The sequence below is a fragment of the Vanacampus margaritifer genome, chromosome 4, assembly GCF_051991255.1.
Source record: "Vanacampus margaritifer isolate UIUO_Vmar chromosome 4, RoL_Vmar_1.0, whole genome shotgun sequence".
NCBI lineage: Eukaryota > Metazoa > Chordata > Actinopteri > Syngnathiformes > Syngnathidae > Vanacampus > Vanacampus margaritifer.
The window spans coordinates 30,834,019-30,851,255 of record NC_135435.1 but is presented as its reverse complement, the minus strand read 5'-3'; the positions used below and the strand labels follow the sequence as shown (position 1 = coordinate 30,851,255).

The 17,237-nt window shown below is 38.8% G+C and overlaps 2 protein-coding genes across 4 annotated transcripts; both read right to left on the bottom strand.

Annotated features, from left to right (window-relative positions):
* Window positions 1-164: 164 nt before the first annotated feature.
* Window positions 165-3,915, bottom strand: LOC144050377 (uncharacterized). Of its 2 annotated transcripts, XM_077563546.1 has the most exons (3): window positions 3,784-3,902; window positions 3,465-3,667; window positions 165-2,787 (listed from the first exon to the last, which is right to left on the bottom strand). In XM_077563546.1, the coding sequence occupies exons 2-3, from the start codon at window positions 3,589-3,591 to the stop codon at window positions 1,322-1,324; spliced, it is 1,593 nt and encodes a 530-aa protein (XP_077419672.1). In that variant the 5' UTR covers window positions 3,592-3,667; window positions 3,784-3,902; the 3' UTR covers window positions 165-1,321. The 2 variants fall into 2 exon arrangements, with proteins under 2 accessions (XP_077419672.1, XP_077419671.1); XM_077563545.1 differs by having other exon boundaries at window positions 3,465-3,915.
* A 349-nt stretch (window positions 3,916-4,264) lies between these two features.
* On the bottom strand, window positions 4,265-12,891 carry LOC144050372 (uncharacterized). 2 transcript variants are annotated; one of them, XM_077563537.1, is made up of 4 exons: window positions 12,497-12,891; window positions 12,288-12,350; window positions 10,938-11,189; window positions 4,265-6,854 (listed from the first exon to the last, which is right to left on the bottom strand). In XM_077563537.1, the coding sequence occupies exons 1-4, from the start codon at window positions 12,612-12,614 to the stop codon at window positions 5,488-5,490; spliced, it is 1,800 nt and encodes a 599-aa protein (XP_077419663.1). In that variant the 5' UTR covers window positions 12,615-12,891; the 3' UTR covers window positions 4,265-5,487. The 2 variants fall into 2 exon arrangements, with proteins under 2 accessions (XP_077419663.1, XP_077419664.1); XM_077563538.1 differs by lacking the exons at window positions 4,265-6,854; window positions 12,288-12,350 and having other exon boundaries at window positions 8,986-11,189.
* Window positions 12,892-17,237: the final 4,346 nt, after the last annotated feature.

The window sequence follows — 17,237 nt, the reverse complement described above, 5'->3', positions numbered from 1 at the left end:
CTCACACATGGGCAGCGCACGATTTTGTTCACCCCAAAGTGCTTTGGCACAGGGGAGTCCTGTAGTTTGGATTGGATTTGTTTAGTTTTAGGGCATTCAATCATTCTGGACGAGTGGACTATACATTTTGTTACATTGATTTAATCTAAATAATAAACACAATATTTAAAGGTTTTATTTATTCAAAAATAAATCCTATGCAAAATGTTTAGACAACAATAATACACAGTATACTGATTTTAAATCAGTTTTAACGTATACTTAACATTCATAGCTTGTGCAAAAACAAACAAAAAAAAATAATAATAAAGCTATTCATAGCTTGAGCATTACTTGCTAAAATGCCCTATTTAAGTAGTTGGTAGCTATTTTAAACACGTCTTGTAAACCACCCATCCAACATTTTGTCACTTGAGCAAAATTACAACTCACCATAACATTTGGATAAAACACCATTTAAAAAAAATGCTTCTAATAATAAAACAGAAGAAGACAAAGGTGTATTTATTAATATGCAACAAAATTTCACAATTTAGCTGTTTTGATTTTTAAAATGACAAATTAATCAAATTAATTGTATTTGTTGCCCTGTTTTAAACAGATTAAATCTAATTATAAGATAGACAGACAGACTTACAGATAGATAGATAGAACTAAGTATGTTTAGGCAAGGTAACTATTTACATAGCACATTTCATATACAGGTACAAGGCAACTCAGTGTGCTCACACAACAAGCATTTACAAACAACACAATTAAAGACATTAAAGCAACGTAAAGAAATAAAACATAGTGACTTTTTTTTTTTAATCGAGCAATTCAAATTCAACCCACGCAGAGTGCAAAGTGTATAAAATTGCCCATTCTCTAAAATATTATGGAAAGAAGTTCACAATTTAATTCCGTTTGGAACCACATCTATCATTTTACTTTGAATAAATTACGGGCCCACAGACTATCCACTTGTGACCAAAATTAAAAAAAAAAAAAAAATCTTTATTGTCATCATATTGTTGATGTTGTCTAAATTGAATACACATGTGTTTGAAAACTGGAAAAACACTCTTGCATTTTAGAAAATAAAATTTAAAGCTCCAGCGCCCCTCGCGACCCTTGTGAGGAAAAGTGGTTAAGAAAATGGATGGATGGATGGAAAATTTAACAATAATGATAATAGCAAGAACTTACGGATCCACTACTGTATGCGATCTTTTCCTACAATCTGAGCAACCCAAACATTTTTCTTCAGTGTCTTTTTTGTTGTTGTCAAATGCTCCTCTTGAATGAATCTCTTACAACAAACTAAGAAGGCAAACGTTTTTCACGAGTGTGTTCTTGCATGAGATGTTAAATTTGACTTTACAGAGAATCTTTTATCACAAACTGAGCAGGCGAAAGGTTTTTCCCCAGTGTGTGTTCTTGTGTGCCTAATTAGACTTTGCTTTACGGAAAATGTTTGACCACAAACTGAGCAGGGAAAAGGTTTCTCACCAGTGTGTGTTACTGTGTGCAATTTTAAATTTGTCTTAGCAGCAAATGTTCGACCACAAATTGAGCAGGCAAAAGGCTTCTCCCCGGTGTGCGTTCTTGCGTGCGTTGTTAAATTTTGCTTTACGGTGAACGTTTTACCACAAACTGAGCAGACAAAAGGTCTCTCACCAGTGTGTTTTTTGACATGTGTTGTTAACTGTACCTTGGCAAAGAAGCTTTGATCACAAATGGAGCAAGCAAAAGGTTTTTCTCCAGAGTGTCTTTTTGTGTGCCTTTTTAAGGCTTCCTTTGCCGTAAAGGTTTTATCACAAACTGAGCAGGCAAAAGGTTTTTCTCTAGTGTGTACTCTCGTGTGCCTATTTAACTCTTCCTTTGTATTAAAGGTTTTACCACAAGCCGAGCAAGGAAAAGGTTTTATTCCGGTATGTGTTCTTGTGTGTACCATTAAAGTATTTTTATTAGTGAATCTTTTTTCACAAACTGAACAGGAATAAGGTTTTTCTCCAGTGTGTGTTCTTGTGTGTCTTGTTAGTTGCCCATTCCCACTGAACCGTTTACCACATACTGAACATACATAAGGTTTCTCTCCAGTGTGTGTTCTTGAGTGCCTTCGTAATTCTATACTACTAGCAAATGTTTTATCACAAACTGAGCAAGCAAAGGGTTTTTCCCCAGTGTGTGTTCTCGTGTGTGTTGTTAGGTTATCTTTCCTCGAAAACTCTTTACCACATACTGAACAGACAAAAGGTTTTTCCCCAGTGTGTGTTCTGATGTGCATTCTTAAATGCGTCTTTCTAGAGAATCTTTTCCCACAAACGGAGCAGACGATACGTTTTTCTCCAGAGTGTGTTGTTCTGTGTTTCTTCAAGGATAACTTGTTGGCAAACGTTTTGTCACAGTGAGAACATTTCACTCGTCTCTTGCCAGTGTGACGCGTTGTATCACTTTTCCAATGTTCATCATCATCATCATCATCAACAGAATCATCATCGCCACATTTGGAAGAGTGTGACGTCATGTCGTCACCTGAAAGTGGCGCTAAAAGGCCGTCTGATTGTGATCCTCCATCATCATCATCATCATCATCATCATCATCTTCACTCTTCACACTAACAACAGTCAGCGGAAACTTGGTGATTTCATCCTCCTGCTCTTCTTCTTTAATGTGAGGAGGTTCTAACTCCTCCTCTTTAACATGAGAGAGATTTAGCTCTTCTTCCTTCATCTGTGGAGCCTCCTTCTCTTGAATTTGTGGAGACTCCTGTTCCTCGGGATGGAGATCTTCTTCGCGGAGGTCTGCAGGACACAAGAAAACAATAGTCAAGCTTTGCTCAGTCAAGTCTTAGGTTGCATTTTATTGTTTCTAAAATGTCTTGCCAATGTTTAACGTAATATAAAATGAACTGAAGAAGATGGTTGGATTAAAGGTGAATTGTCTTCAACAAATAAGTGTTGTCCAGTTGGCTTGACAATGAGCAAAAGAGTTCAATCAGCTACGGCACTTTGCAAACAAATGCTTGGCGTCTTCTCTCAGAGCTGGAAAAAGAAGACAGCCCTGACAGCAAGAATTAAATGGAACTAAGCACTCACTACTTATGAAATGTCCCACAGATGGGGCTCAAGGCAAATTTACAGTTTATCTGACAAAATTACAACTCATAGTAACTGAGTACTAACATAGTAAGCTCACTATGTTAGTACATAAATTAGTCAAAGATAAGTAAAGCCTAAATGTGTGCCCGCCCAGCCTCTGCCTTATCTGGCTTCTATAAGTCTGCACGCAGAGGTTGATGTTGTGCCATTTCCTGGTCCTGCACCATCTCTTCCAGGAGCTCCTCGCGCATGCGCAGATGCGTTATGCACCTCACGAGCACCCGTGCGCAGGTGACGTAGGGCAGATTGAAAACAAATACATCAATTCAAAACATATTTTACGTGGTTGGTAAGCAAGAGAGAGGAACAAGTGAACAAACCTGCTCTGTGCAAGTCAACTGGAGCATCCAACTTGCAAAGCTCGTCCAGTAGACCACTTTGTGGTTTGACGTCCTCTTCTGTTCCACAAAGTTCCTCCTTGTACTCTGCTGTCTTTCTTGCACACATTTTCACGCCAATATTTGCACTCAATTGATCTCCTCTTGGCGATATATTGCAAACACGCGCGTCTCTTCGTTAGCGCCTAGCAAGCACAGCAAAGTTAGCCAGGGAAGCTTTAACGCGCACACAAGCGAGTTTATCCACACACGAAATTATAATTTCTTCTGGTTTAGTCCAGTAATGTAGTGGTGGACTTACTATGTCGTGGATTAAGTACGTTTAGAGTGTTAATTCGAGAGGAACGGTCGTTGAGCGTGTCCAAGTCACGATCTGCCGGGCCTACACATCGGCAATGCGCATATGCACTCGTCGGCCATTTTGATGACCTTGCACGGCAACTCCACTAGGACAAAATACGTATTAAGCACCTGCACAATGCACATGCATAAGAAAAGTGTAATAAGTATATAAGGCAGAGCTGGTAAGAATTAAGTAAAAAGTAAATAAATAAATAATACATGAGTAAGTGTAAATAAGGATTCAATGAGAAGAACACTCAAGTACTAACTGTTGCTGCTGATATTTACATTTTTCCCACCAGTGCAAAAACAAAGAAAGTATTGTGCAAATTCAGCCATTGTGGAACAATATCTCTGTTTACTACATTTATCCAACAAATTACCGTTTTGCAAATGTTGAAGATGATTCTAGAGATGTAAGAAAGCCACTAGAAGAAAACTGGAACTTTGATTTTTATTTTAATAGCCTTATGTAAAAATAAAATACTGTAAAACAAACAGTCAATTGCACAGGAAACAAAGCCAACCAAAATGGCGCAGGGTGAAGTCGCAGTTTATCAAGCCAATGTATTTTCTTTTTTTTTTACAAGACAAATGTAATTCAAAGAAATTCATGTCATGAAAACAAAACAAAAACACTTATTACATTTTTTTTAATAATTCCACCCAGTCAAGCCAACAAAACAATTACTCTGTTTAAAGAGGGTGCTGAGTGATACAGGACAGCAAATCTACAAACCTTGTTGACAGAATGGCAAGTACTTTACACAAATTTTAATAAACTGATGGAAAACCACTCATTTGCATTTTTGAAAATGAAGCTTAGCAATATATTAAAAAATATTATAAATTGTGAATGTCCCTCAAACTTTGGATCTATGCTCTCCATTATGAATTTTATGCAAGACAATATTTGTCTTTGCCACTGATTGTACGTGCGTCACCTGCATGGCGATCATGTTGCAAGCTTCTGCGCTGGCTTTTTTTTCTTTCTGTCCTTTTTCTTTATTATATCTCCCTCCCCTCACACACATTTTGGTATTTCAGATTTTATATTTGCAGCTGCTTTTTTTCTACAGTATGAATGCAATTTGTTTTTAATGTTCAGCTACTGTTCACTAAAATTGTACTGTATTTGTGAGGCACGTTTGTTTAAATATACTGCATTGTACTATTTAAAAAAAAAATTAGAATTCTCAACTCAACTTTATTTATAAAGCACTTTAAAACAAGCATTGCTGTATGCAAATGCTGTGCATTGGAACAGAAATCGGTCATGCGGTAAAGATAAGTAAAACAAGAAAAGAAAACAAATATTATACGTATGTATGCAAATACATAAACTTTATATCAATAAATTAATAATAATGACGGTAAATGAGTGAGTGAATAATTGTTGTGAATGTGTGTGAATAATAATTAAAAATGTATTATTTACAGCCTCTAGTGTGAAACCCTTGCGCGTCTTTGTGTGGTCGGTAAATTTTGACGGTGGCTTGTTACTTTAAATTAATTTAAATATTGCTGCCGCAAAGGATTGTGGGTAACATACAAAAGAGGGCCGGTAATCACTTAATCTATTACAAGAAATATGTTTTTAGTGCGTTTTATAAAATGTTCCTCTTGAATGAGTCTCATCACAAACTGAGCAGACGAAAGGTTTTTAGCCAGTGTGTGTTCTTGTGTGCATTGTTAAGGTTGCCTTTACGGAAAAAGTTTCTCCACAAACTGAGCAGACGAAAGCTTTCTCCCCAGTGTGTATTCTTGTGTGTTTTTTTAAATCACTTTTGAAAGAAAACCGTTTATCGCAAACTGAGCATGCAAAAGGTTTTTCCCCAGTGTGTCTTGTGCTGTGTTTTTTTAACTGTATCTTTGTACAGAATGTTTTACCACAAACTGAACAGGCAAAAGGCTTTTCGCCACTGTGTGTTTTTGCGTGCCGAACTAAACTTTGCTTGAAAGTAAAAGTTTGACCGCACACTGAGCAGACAAATGGCTTTTCTCCAGTGTGAATTCTTGAGTGCATTATTAAATCTTTATTTGTATACCATGTTTTACCACAAACTGAGCAGAGAAAAGGTTTTTCCCCAGTGTGTGTTATTATGTGTTTTTTCAATCCACTTTGGTAAACAAACTGTTTATCGCAAACTGAGCAGACAAATGTTTTTTCCCTAGTGTGTGTTCTTGTGTGAATTTTTAAATCTTCATTTGTATAATATGCACGACCGCAAACTGAGCAGACAAAAGGTTTCTCACCAGTGTGTATTCTTGTATGCATTGCTAATTTTTTCTTAACAGAAAATTTTAGACCACAAACTAAGCATGCATGACGTTTTTCCTTAGTGTGTCTTTTTCTGTGCACTTTTAAATAGGCCTTTGTAGAAAAGGTTTTCCCACAAACTGAGCAGACAAAAGGTTTCTCACCAGTGTGTCTTCTTGTGTGTATCTTTAAATGCGTCTTTCTAGAGAATCTTTTGTCACAAACTGAGCAGGCAAAAGGTTTTTCACCAGTGTGTGTTTTTGTGTGGCTTGTCACATGTGACTTCCTCGCAAAGGTTTTACCACAAACTGAGCAAGCATAAGGTTTTATTCCTGAGTGTATTATTGTGTGCTTTTTTAAAGCATCTTTTATAGCAAACTGTTTACCACAAACTGAGCAGGCAAAAGGCTTTTCTCCACTGTGTATTCTTACGTGTCTGTTCAAGGTTGACTTGTCGAAAAAAGTTTTGTCACACTGAGAACATTTCACTCGTCTGTTGTCAGCGTGAGACGTCATATCACCTTTTGAGGGTTGATCATCATCATAGTCAGAAGAAGAGTGTGAGGATCTGTCGTCACCATCTGAAAGTGGAGCTACGAGGCCCTCAGCATCTTCACTCTTCACACTGACACCATTCAATGGAAACGTGGTGATGTCATCCTTTTGCTGTTCTTTCTTTATGTGTGGAGGCTGTGGCTCCTCCTCCTCCTCTTTAATTTGTGGGGGGTGTGGCTTCTGATGGTCAGTTTGGAAATTTTCTTCGCTGACATCTGTAGAACACAGAGAGACAAACTCCAGTCCAGTTGCCCTCATTCAACTGTTGCAAATTACCATGACAACGACTGACAATCTGCAAAGACATAAAAAAGATTTGCAGAAGGAGGAGAACTAGACCTAGAAACTAGACCCCCTTTTAGGCAGTCTAGAGTTTCGTCTCCCTTTTGTGACCAAATTGGCAATGAGCTGATCATGGAACACACAGGGAGAAGCAGCAAGTCTACCATATTCACAAACACGCTAGAATAACACTTGAAAATTGAGATGCAGCTATCTTAAGGCTGAGTGGTCTACTTTCTGTAATTGCCAAATGCGTTGGCATGGCAGCTGTGTCCGACGGAACACCCAGAAAGGCGCAAGACGGCCACAAACAGCACAGGATTGTGTTGCGCTGCCACGAAAATTGAGATGCACCTATTTTTACGACAAGCGACAGTCTACAAAAATAAGAGCCTTAAAAGCCCAAAAATTTCCGTGCCACACAAAAAGTAGCCCATTCATTCCAAATGACATATTCAAAAAAACTTTTAACATCGTTCCAATTTCTAAAAGACTTCAACTCAGTTAACCTTGGGAAAAATTTCTGCTGTGTCAAAAATGTCCACACAGCAACGTTCGTAGCCAATAGGGCTGCCGGCGGTGAAGATGGGGATTTGTAGGTCCAGTGATTCTAGCGTGAGAGCAAGTGGTAGTTAGGGCTGGGGAAGTAGAAGAGCCGAACCGCTAGTTGACCTGCACCGTTGCAGAACATCTGTCCCACCCTATCCAAGTACCTGGACGCTGGCCTTGGGATGAATTTACTCGGAAGTGTGCGCTGTGGTGTTTCCCGTCTCTGACTCCGGACCTAACCGGTGAAAGGTGGTGGCAGCATACAGCTAAGCTGCGGTTTAGTTAACCTGAAAATGTTTATTGCAATTATGGGACCACCCCTTTAATTTCTAGATTTTTTTTTGACCGATTCAAACCATTCCAACTTTAAATTGTTCTCCTACTCCACGTTTTTTTTTTTGTTCTTCAAAGCAAACGTATTTTTTTTTGACAGCATCAAACAGTTCCAATGTTAAACGTTGAGAACAAAAGGTGTCGTGTCGTGAAAGGTGTGAAGCTTATTTACTGCCATGGAGGCGATGATTTATTGCTTGGGAGAGACGCTGCAACTAAAGCGGCACTAGTAGCCGTTGAGGCTCGGTGCTAACTGGCTGGTTAAATGGCATCCGCACAAAAGTGCTGTAAGCAACACATTAGCTTGTGTGCGTTCAGTCAGTCTCTACGGTTATACACTATTGGAAAAATCAAAAACCTATTATTCTCAGTTTGGCTATTCAATCAATGTATTTTGAGGTGGAAAAACATCCATTACCAAAACCTCTGCAATGGAGAGCTTCACGGTCACCCCTGGATCCACATAATGATGAGGGGACACCATCAGCTCCACCTAGTAGTACACATCATTGGATGTTAATAGTGTCAAATTAAATTTAACCTAAAAAGCTAACAAGGTTCTCATTAAAATAAGCGCAGGAAATGAGGGGAATAAGTGAACAAACATGCTCTCTGCAAGACAACTCGAGGTTACAACTTACAAAGCGCGATCAGTTGATAGTGTGGCTTGATGTCTTTTTCTGTTCCACAAAGTTCCTCTTTGTACTCTGTGGTCTTTCTTGCATTCATTTTTTACACCTGATCACAATAGCGATGTGTTGCTAACACGCGTCTCTTTGTTAGCGGCTAGCAAGCTAAGCTAATTTAGCCAGGGAAGCTTCAACATGCACCCAGACCAGTTTGCCTGGACACGAAGTTTGAATTTATTCTGCTTTAGTCCAGCAAAATTGTGACGAACGTAATATGTCGTGGTTTCAGTCTGTTTAGTAGTCATTCGAGAAGAACCATTGCATTTAGTGAGGCGCGTGTCCAAGTCACGATCGGTAGCGCCTCCATAATTCACAGTGCGCATGCGCAACACGCCTGAAAGCAAAACAAAATACATCAAAAAATGCCACGGACTACCAACTTTTGGGTTCCACACATCAGCGTTGCTTCCGGCCACAGTTGGACGCGTTCCAACACTCACACCCCCAATCCTGCGCCCCCCACCCCCAAACTAACTTGCCCAATGTCAGCATGTTTGTGATTGATTGATTTATTAGTTTTGGTTAAAAAACAAACAACACAAACCAACAAAAACAGTTGTCAATAACAAATAAAACCAATACAGAATTGTACAGGAAAAACAAAGCTGACTGAAAAAGCACACACCTTTTTTTTTTTAAACAAGACAAATGTAATTAAATGAACATCATCCGGGCGCCAATACAAATTTTATCCACTCATTTAGTGAAACTAATTCATGAAAACAAAAACAAAACACATTTTTAAACAAAAACAAACTTGTTAAACAAAAAAATCCAGTCAAGTAAAAAAAAAAAAAAAAACACTACATGGTTGTGCTGAGTGATCAGTACAGTTGCAAACCTACGGCAAGTACTGTACACAAACGTTAATAAACTGATGGAAAACCCTTCATTTGCATTTTTTGAAAATGAAGTTTAACGATATATCAGGATCATTTGACACTCAACGATTGTGAAAGTCATTCAAACCTTGAATCTATCTGCACCATTATGTATTTAGCAAGATTATATATAGATAGATAGATAGATAGATAGATAGATAGATAGATAGATAGATAGATAGAGAGAGAGAGAGAGAGAGAGATTTCGGATATTAATGTTGCAAATGATATGATGTGACCGATGTAACCTGTATAATGTGTCCCAAAGTAAAAATGAATAAAACTAATATGCCGTAAAGGATTGTGGACTGGATAATATACAAAAGAGGGCCGGTGATCACTTACATTATTACTACAAACTCAGCAAGGAAAATAACTTTTCAGTGTGTTTTATCCAATGTTCTTCTTGAATTAATCGTATCACAAACTCAGAATGTAAAAGGGTTTTAGCCAGTGTGTGTTCTTGTGTGCATTGTTAAGGTTGCCTTTACGGAAAAAGTTTCCCCACAAACTGAGCAGACAAAAGCTTTCTCCCCAGTGTGTATTCTTGTGTGTTTTTTTAAATCACTTTTGAAAGAAAACCGTTTATCGCAAACTGAGCATGCAAAAGGTTTTTCCCCAGTGTGTCTTGTGGTGTGATTTTTTAACTGTATCTTTGTACAGAATATTTTACCACAAACTGAACAGGCAAAAGGCTTTTCGCCACTGTGTGTTTTTGAATGTCTAAATAAACTTTGCTTGAAAGTAAAAGTTAGACCACACACTGAGCAGACAAAGGGTTTTTCTCCAGTGTGAATCCTTGAGTGCATTATTAAATCTTTATTTGTATGCCATGTTTTACCACAAACTGAGCAGAGAAACGGTTTCTCCCCACTGTGTGCGATTGTATGTTTTTTTAATTCACTTTGGTTAAAAAAACGTTTATCGCAAACAGAGCAGGCAAGAGGTTTTTCCTTTGTGTGTGTTTTTGTGTGCCTTTTTAAATCTTGATCTGCATAAAATTTCCGCCCACAAACTGAGCAGACAAAAGGCTTCTCACCAGCATGTATTCTTGTGTGCAATGTTAAATATTTCTGTCGAGAAAATTTTAGACCACAAACTAAGCATGCATGACGTTTTTCTCTAGCGTGTACTAGAGTGTGCTGTTTTAAGCTGTCTTTGGTAGACAATCTTTTCCCACAAACTGAGCAAACAAAAGGTTTCTCACCAGTGTGTCTTCTTGTGTGCATCTTTAAATGCGTCTTTCTAGAGAAACTTTTGGCACAAAGTGAGCAGGCAAAAGGTTTTTCACCAGTGTGTGTTTTTGTGTGGCTTGTCACATGTGACTTTTTAGCAAAGGTTTTACCACAAACTGAGCAAGCATAAGGTTTTATTCCAGAGTGTATTCTTGTGTGCTTGTTTAAATCACCTTTTATAGCAAACTGTTTACCACAAACTGAGCAAGCAAAAGGTTTTACATCACTGTGTAATCTTTCGTGTCTTTTCAAGGTTGACTTGTCGAAATAAGTTTTGTCACACTGAGAACATTTCACTCGTTTAGTGTCAGCGTGAGACGTCATATCACCTTTTTTTGAGGGTTGATCATCATCATAGTCAGAAGAAGAGTGTGAGGATCTGTCGTCATCATCTGAAAGTGGAGCTACGAGGCCATCAGCATCTTCACTCTTCACACTGACACCAGTCAATGGAAACGTAGTGATGTCATCCTTTTGCTGTTCTTTCTTTATGTGTGGAGGCTGTGGCTCCTCCTCCTCCTCTTTAATTTGTGGGGGGTGTGGCTTCTGATGGTCAGTTTGGAAATTTTCTTCGCTGACATCTGTAGAACACAGAGAGACAAACTCCAGTCCAGTGGCCCTCATTCAATTGTTGCAAATTACCATGACAACAACTGGCAATCTACGAAGAGCGAAAAAAAGATTAGGGATGCACAATATTTTTTTTCAAGCTGAAAGCGAAAACTTTCTGCATCTCAAGACTGATACCGATAATACCAATACCAATACCAATTTTTTTTTTAATTATTATTATTTTTGACTTCATTGTAGTTTGTGCAAAGCGAGGCTGTACGAAATTCAGAATTGAACTTAGAATGACCCCTAAACTCAAATTTAATTCTTGGGTTTGATTTGAAGTGGCAAACAGGAATTGCAATTCAAATTTGAATAGCAGGAAGTAGAATTGAAATTCAAAGAAAGTCTCAATTAAAGTGTATTTAAAAGAAGTGTTACAGTATGTGATCTCTAGCACAAAGCGCAGTCCAACTGTGCACATGGGTGGAGTTTTCTTTCTTTAGGTATTTTGGTAGATCTGGCCGTAATGGTCATTTGCGCCATTGCACACTTTTGTGGAATGGAACAAAGTGTTTTCACGGCCAATCGTAGTGGCCTCCTTCATATGCAGAGGGAGGAGACCGCGGAGCGAAGTCCACCCGAGTACGCCGGGCCTGACGTTGCGGAAACAGAGTCGCTCAGGTCCGTGCATGACATCGGCAGATAAAAAAGATCTTGCCTTGCGGATGATGTGATGTGGACAATCAATAATGTGGCGTCCACGACACATGTGGAGAACCACCCCACCAAGCACTCCTAATGACCCCCACCACTCACACTAATTACAGTACTGCATGGCCAGGGCGGTGCTGTATTAAAAATATATTTTGGATGATAATGATAATAATCCGTTCAATTGATTTCTCCTAGGGCTGTTACAAACACACAAACAATTATATATTAAATATTATTATTTTCTACATCATGCATGCTCCACCAATACCCAGATTATTTTTTAACTGAAAATGCTTATATCTTCGTTTCAGTGTTTAGTGTTCTCCCCAAACAGTCCACACTCAAGTGTGGCGCCATGGCACGACCTTCGCACAGGATGGCACTCTCGAGTAAAAAAAAGAAAGCGCAACCTCTGCAATGGCGAGCTTCATCTTTGGGTCCACAGAATGATGAGGGGACACCATCAGATCCACCTAGTACACACCATTGGATGTTAATAATGTGAAATTAAATTTAACTGAAAAAGAAAACAAGGATTCCATTAAAACTAAGCGCAGGAATATTTGTAAGTAGTTAGTAAGCATAAGAGGGGCAGAACCCGCCGCAAAAGTAAACAAACCTGCTCTGTGCAAGACAACTAACTTGCAAAGCGCGTCCAGTTGGTGACGTTGTGGCTTGATGTCCTCTTCTGTTCCACAAAATTCCTCCTTGTAATCTGCCGTCTTTGTTGTACACATTTTCACGCCACAATCACAATACTTTACACTTAATTGATCTCTTCTTAGTGATGTGTTGCAAACAAGTGTCTCTTTGTTAGCGGCTAACGGGCTAAGCTACTTTAGCCAGGACACCAAGTTCGAATTTATTCTGTTTGTAGTCCAGTAAAATAGTGACGCGCGTACTGTGTCGAGGTTTTAGTCTGGTCAGTAGTTATTCGAGAATATTTATTTCATGAAGCGCATGGCCAAGCCACGATCTGCGAGGTTTACATAATCGACAGCGCGCATGCGCGACGGATCGGCCATTTCGATAGCATGTTACGGCTACTACACTTAGGACAAAACACTTTTGTAGTGGCTGCACTTCTGCGGTGGAAAAGTGTACAGTATTTATTATTATGCAACTAAATTTCACAACTTAGCTGTTTTGATTTTTAAAATGACAAATTAATTATATTTGTTGCCCCGTTTTTAAATATTAGATAAAAGATAGATAGATATAGATAGATAGATAGATAGATAGATAGATAGATAGATAGATAGATAGATAGATAGATAGATAGATACTCAACTCTTAACCTATTTTCATTATTGATGCAAACTATGACACAATAGATGACACAGACAACTATGCAGTGTTTTTTAATGTACAAATTCTGCCTGAATCATAGCCATGTTAATAAGATTATAATAAACAAATCAGTTTTTAAATCCATCAAGAACTCAGCGAGTTATAAATATGTAAGGGCACAAATCATCCATGACGGTGCTGACGCTGCCTTGATCCATGATCATCCGTGAGCTTTTTGAATAAGACAAATATAACTCAAGGAAAATTGCCAACCCGCCAACACAAACGTCATCAATTTTCATCACAAATGAAGTCATGAAAAGAAAATGAAAAAAAAGTTTGTTTCAGAAAAAAATTCCACTCAGCCAAGTCAAAAACATTTTTTACACTGTTTATTAAAGTGGGTGCTGAGTGAGGAGCAGAGCTGCAAACTTACAGAACTGCTTGCTGCACAAAAACATTGCTGACGATTAAATATTGCTTTAAAAAAAAAAAGAAGTGATTCCTCAACTGATGATGTGTGTGAATGGCGGATGGAAATAGAAAATCACAGGGGGTCCTTTTTATTTCCTAATCCTGCTTTCGACTTTTCCACAACTTTATCCCGGACTTACTTGGTCTTCACGATACTGTTTGCTCCCCAATATTCTTTTAACAGACCTCTGAGACAATCACAGAGCAGGTGTATTTATACTGAGACAAGATTAAACACATATGGACACTTTATCATCATCAGTCATTTATTTCAACATTACATCATTCAGAAATAATCAGGGAGTCAGTTGGCTGCACTGAGAGAAAAGGGGGTGAATAACTCCACATGCCCTATTTTCAGCTATTTATTTGTAAAAATAAAAAAATCAATCAAAATAAAAATACAATTAAAAAAATCAATTACATTTCATTTGACTTCACAATTGACCCCCAGTTGGTGTTGATTCTTCACACAAAAAAAATAATAATCATATTTTATATCTTTAATGTTTGAAGCCTGAAATGTGTCAAAAGGTCAAAAAGTTCAAGGGGGACTAATACTTTCGCAAGGCATTGTATAATTTCCTTAAAATCGTACTTCCACCATAGGATTAACTTGTACAGTTTGAACCCGCAACCGTGCTTCTCACTTTTTTCCCGTGCCGACAGAGATAGCAAGGTATCAAGAATCCAAAGAGGGCTCGTGATCACTTAAAACCCTGGAGAACCCAAGAACCCTTTTCTTCTTTGGAAATGACTGGAATGACTGCTATAAATTCACTGAACACCAAAATAGTTTTTTTCAATTTTAACCCTTTATTCCCTAATTTAGGATTAGGGCGAAATTTGACCCTTTGGGATTTAGGGGTATCATTTCAAAAAATCTGAATAACAAAAACTGTCAGTAAACTATTTAGAATTTAAGAAAATAATCAATCAAATACACAGCTACATTGAACAATATATATTTTTTTGTTTTATTTGTTGCATTTTAGAACTGGATTTTGAATGTACAAACGCACTTTGGCCAATGGAAACAAGAACACAGGGACAAAATCACTGCTGGGAAAAAAAAAAAACCACCATTGGTCTTTCTTATCCAAAAATCTGTCAGAACTCACACTAGACATTGTGATAGTCTTTGAAACAATTTCTTTTTTTGTTAATGCAGAGAGGTACTGCACATTTTTCACAGTGCATCTCAGTCTTGAGGTCCTTGCACACAGCACATCGACGGCGATTTTCCTCCTTGACAGGCCAATGGCCGATTTGGTCAAAACGGACATCTTCACTCTGATAAACTCGAACAAATCTTGGCGGTGCCGGGAACGAGGGGGAGGAGGAGCTCGGAGTTGATGGCCTACCCCGCTTTCTTGCTGTCCCAACTTCAACCAAACCCTGGGCAACCAAACCCTGAAACTTGCGAAGCTTGAGAACTTTGGATCCAGTGATTCCCTGCGCCTCGCAATCACGCTGGTAAAGGAGCCACGCGTTGATCACCGCAACAGACATGAAGTGCCAGAAAAGTATCATATACCAGCGACGGGTCCTGATGCGAAATTGACAGCGTGCAAGATGCTCATCCAGCATGTCAACACCTCCCATGGAAGCGTTGTACTCTTTGATGACGTTGGGTTGATCTATGTAGGTGTACTCTTTTTTGGACTTGTCCCAGCGCCGAGCTTTTCTCAAAGGTTCTGGTCCGGCATATGTTGACATCAAACTGACTGCTTTGGTGTCTTGCCATTTCAAACAAACTGTGTTGGTGTTGGACTCCAATTGATAATCGTAGGATCCGCGGCCTTTCTTGGACAGGTCTTTGTCAGGTATCAGGTTGCACTTGGACATTCGGGTTTTCCTCACAGTTCCTGTGTAGTAGATTCCCTTTGCCAATAATTTCTCAATGAGGGGCATGGAAGTGAAGAAATTGTCAGCAAAAATCAGGAAATTGACTTTCTCTGCAAGCGATTCGCATAACTTCACTACAACGTCTCCACCAACTCCCAAGGGACTCTTTTTTGGCCCTTTTGGTCCATTGCCACCACCTTTTCCTTGACATATGTCAAAGTCGTGCAAGAGGCCAGTGACACAACAGCGCGCCCACACTTTGAATTCCCAGGGATGTGGCTTTCCGTCGATATATTGCCTTATGCCACCAAATTTCCCTTTGTACGGCACCGTCATCTTATCAATGGATTGTTTTTGTCGAGGAGCAATTGTCAGACATTGTCTCCGAAAAGAATCCAAAAATGGTCTCAGTTTCCAAAGTCGATCCATTTTTACTTCTTCATTGGCCATTTCATTGTCTACAAAGTGGATGACAGAGAGTAGCTGGTTGAATCGTTTGCAACTCATTATGTCTGCCACAGGCCCATAACGAACTTCACTTTCCCAGTACTGACGTACTCCGGACATTTGAACTAATCCCATCCTGAGGTACATTCCAAGAACTTGTTCTATCTCTTTCACTGAAGTGTTTACACATTTCCCGTGTTTTTGAACACTGTGCTGATTGGTATGTTCGACAATATTTTCCAACATATCAAGGGAAACAAAGCGGCGAAAGTAAACCAGTGGTGTGTCTGTTGTGGCATCCTGGTATGACTCAACTTGTCGTCCTTGAAAACTCACGTCAGGTAACTCAAAGACTTTCTTTCGCCACCTGTAAGTTTTTGTGGCACAATTAGGGTCTAAGTGTGGGCTTGCAGTCTCTTTAAATTGCCAATCTTCATCACTGGACGAGTCACTGTCTTGGGCAGAAGCTTCACCACCCTCACTTTCATGCGGTTGAAACCATTCATCAGAATCACTATCGCTGTCCAATTCTGCGCCAAAGTCACTATCATCAGCTTCAAGTTGTTCCAATACTTGTCTTACAGTGTACTCTCTCTGTTGCTTTCCCTGCCCTAAAGAGCAACTGGCCATACTCCCTGAAAAGATATAGGTATTTATTAGTCCCTGTACCTTTAACTTAGTAAAAATATATTACACAAATGAACTAATTTCAAGTCGTTAGCCAAATACAAGACTGTCACCATTCTCTGTGACAAAGTCACCAGAACCAATGTGGCTGACATTTTTGACCCCATACACCCAAAGTGTCATTTTTGACCCATTGTTTTTTGAACTAGCTCAGAGTTGCTAATTTATCAAAATATATATGCAACATGATATGAAATAGATTAAAAAAAAAAAAAATGTTTCCCATCTGATGGTTTGCTGAGAAGATGGTTTTGTTTGGATTGATTTCCATCTTGTCACCACCACTCTGGCTCATATAAGTGCAATATTCATCCACTAGATGGCCCCATGCAGGTGTCAGAAGTGGCACTCTGGACTTTTGAAGTTAAATTTGTAAAAAGAAAAAAAAAAGAAGAAAAAAAAAGGTCTTTGCTATTTGAGTAGCAGAATTTATAGGGGCCAAATTTGACCCCGTGGGTTCTCCAGGGTTTTACCACAAACGAAGCAAGCAAACTATTTTTTTTCAGTGTGTTTTTTTGTGTTTATTCAAATGTTCCTTTTGACCGAATCTTTTATCACAAATTAAGCAAGCAAAAGGTTTTTCCCCAGTGTGCGTTCTTGTGTGCTTTGTTAAA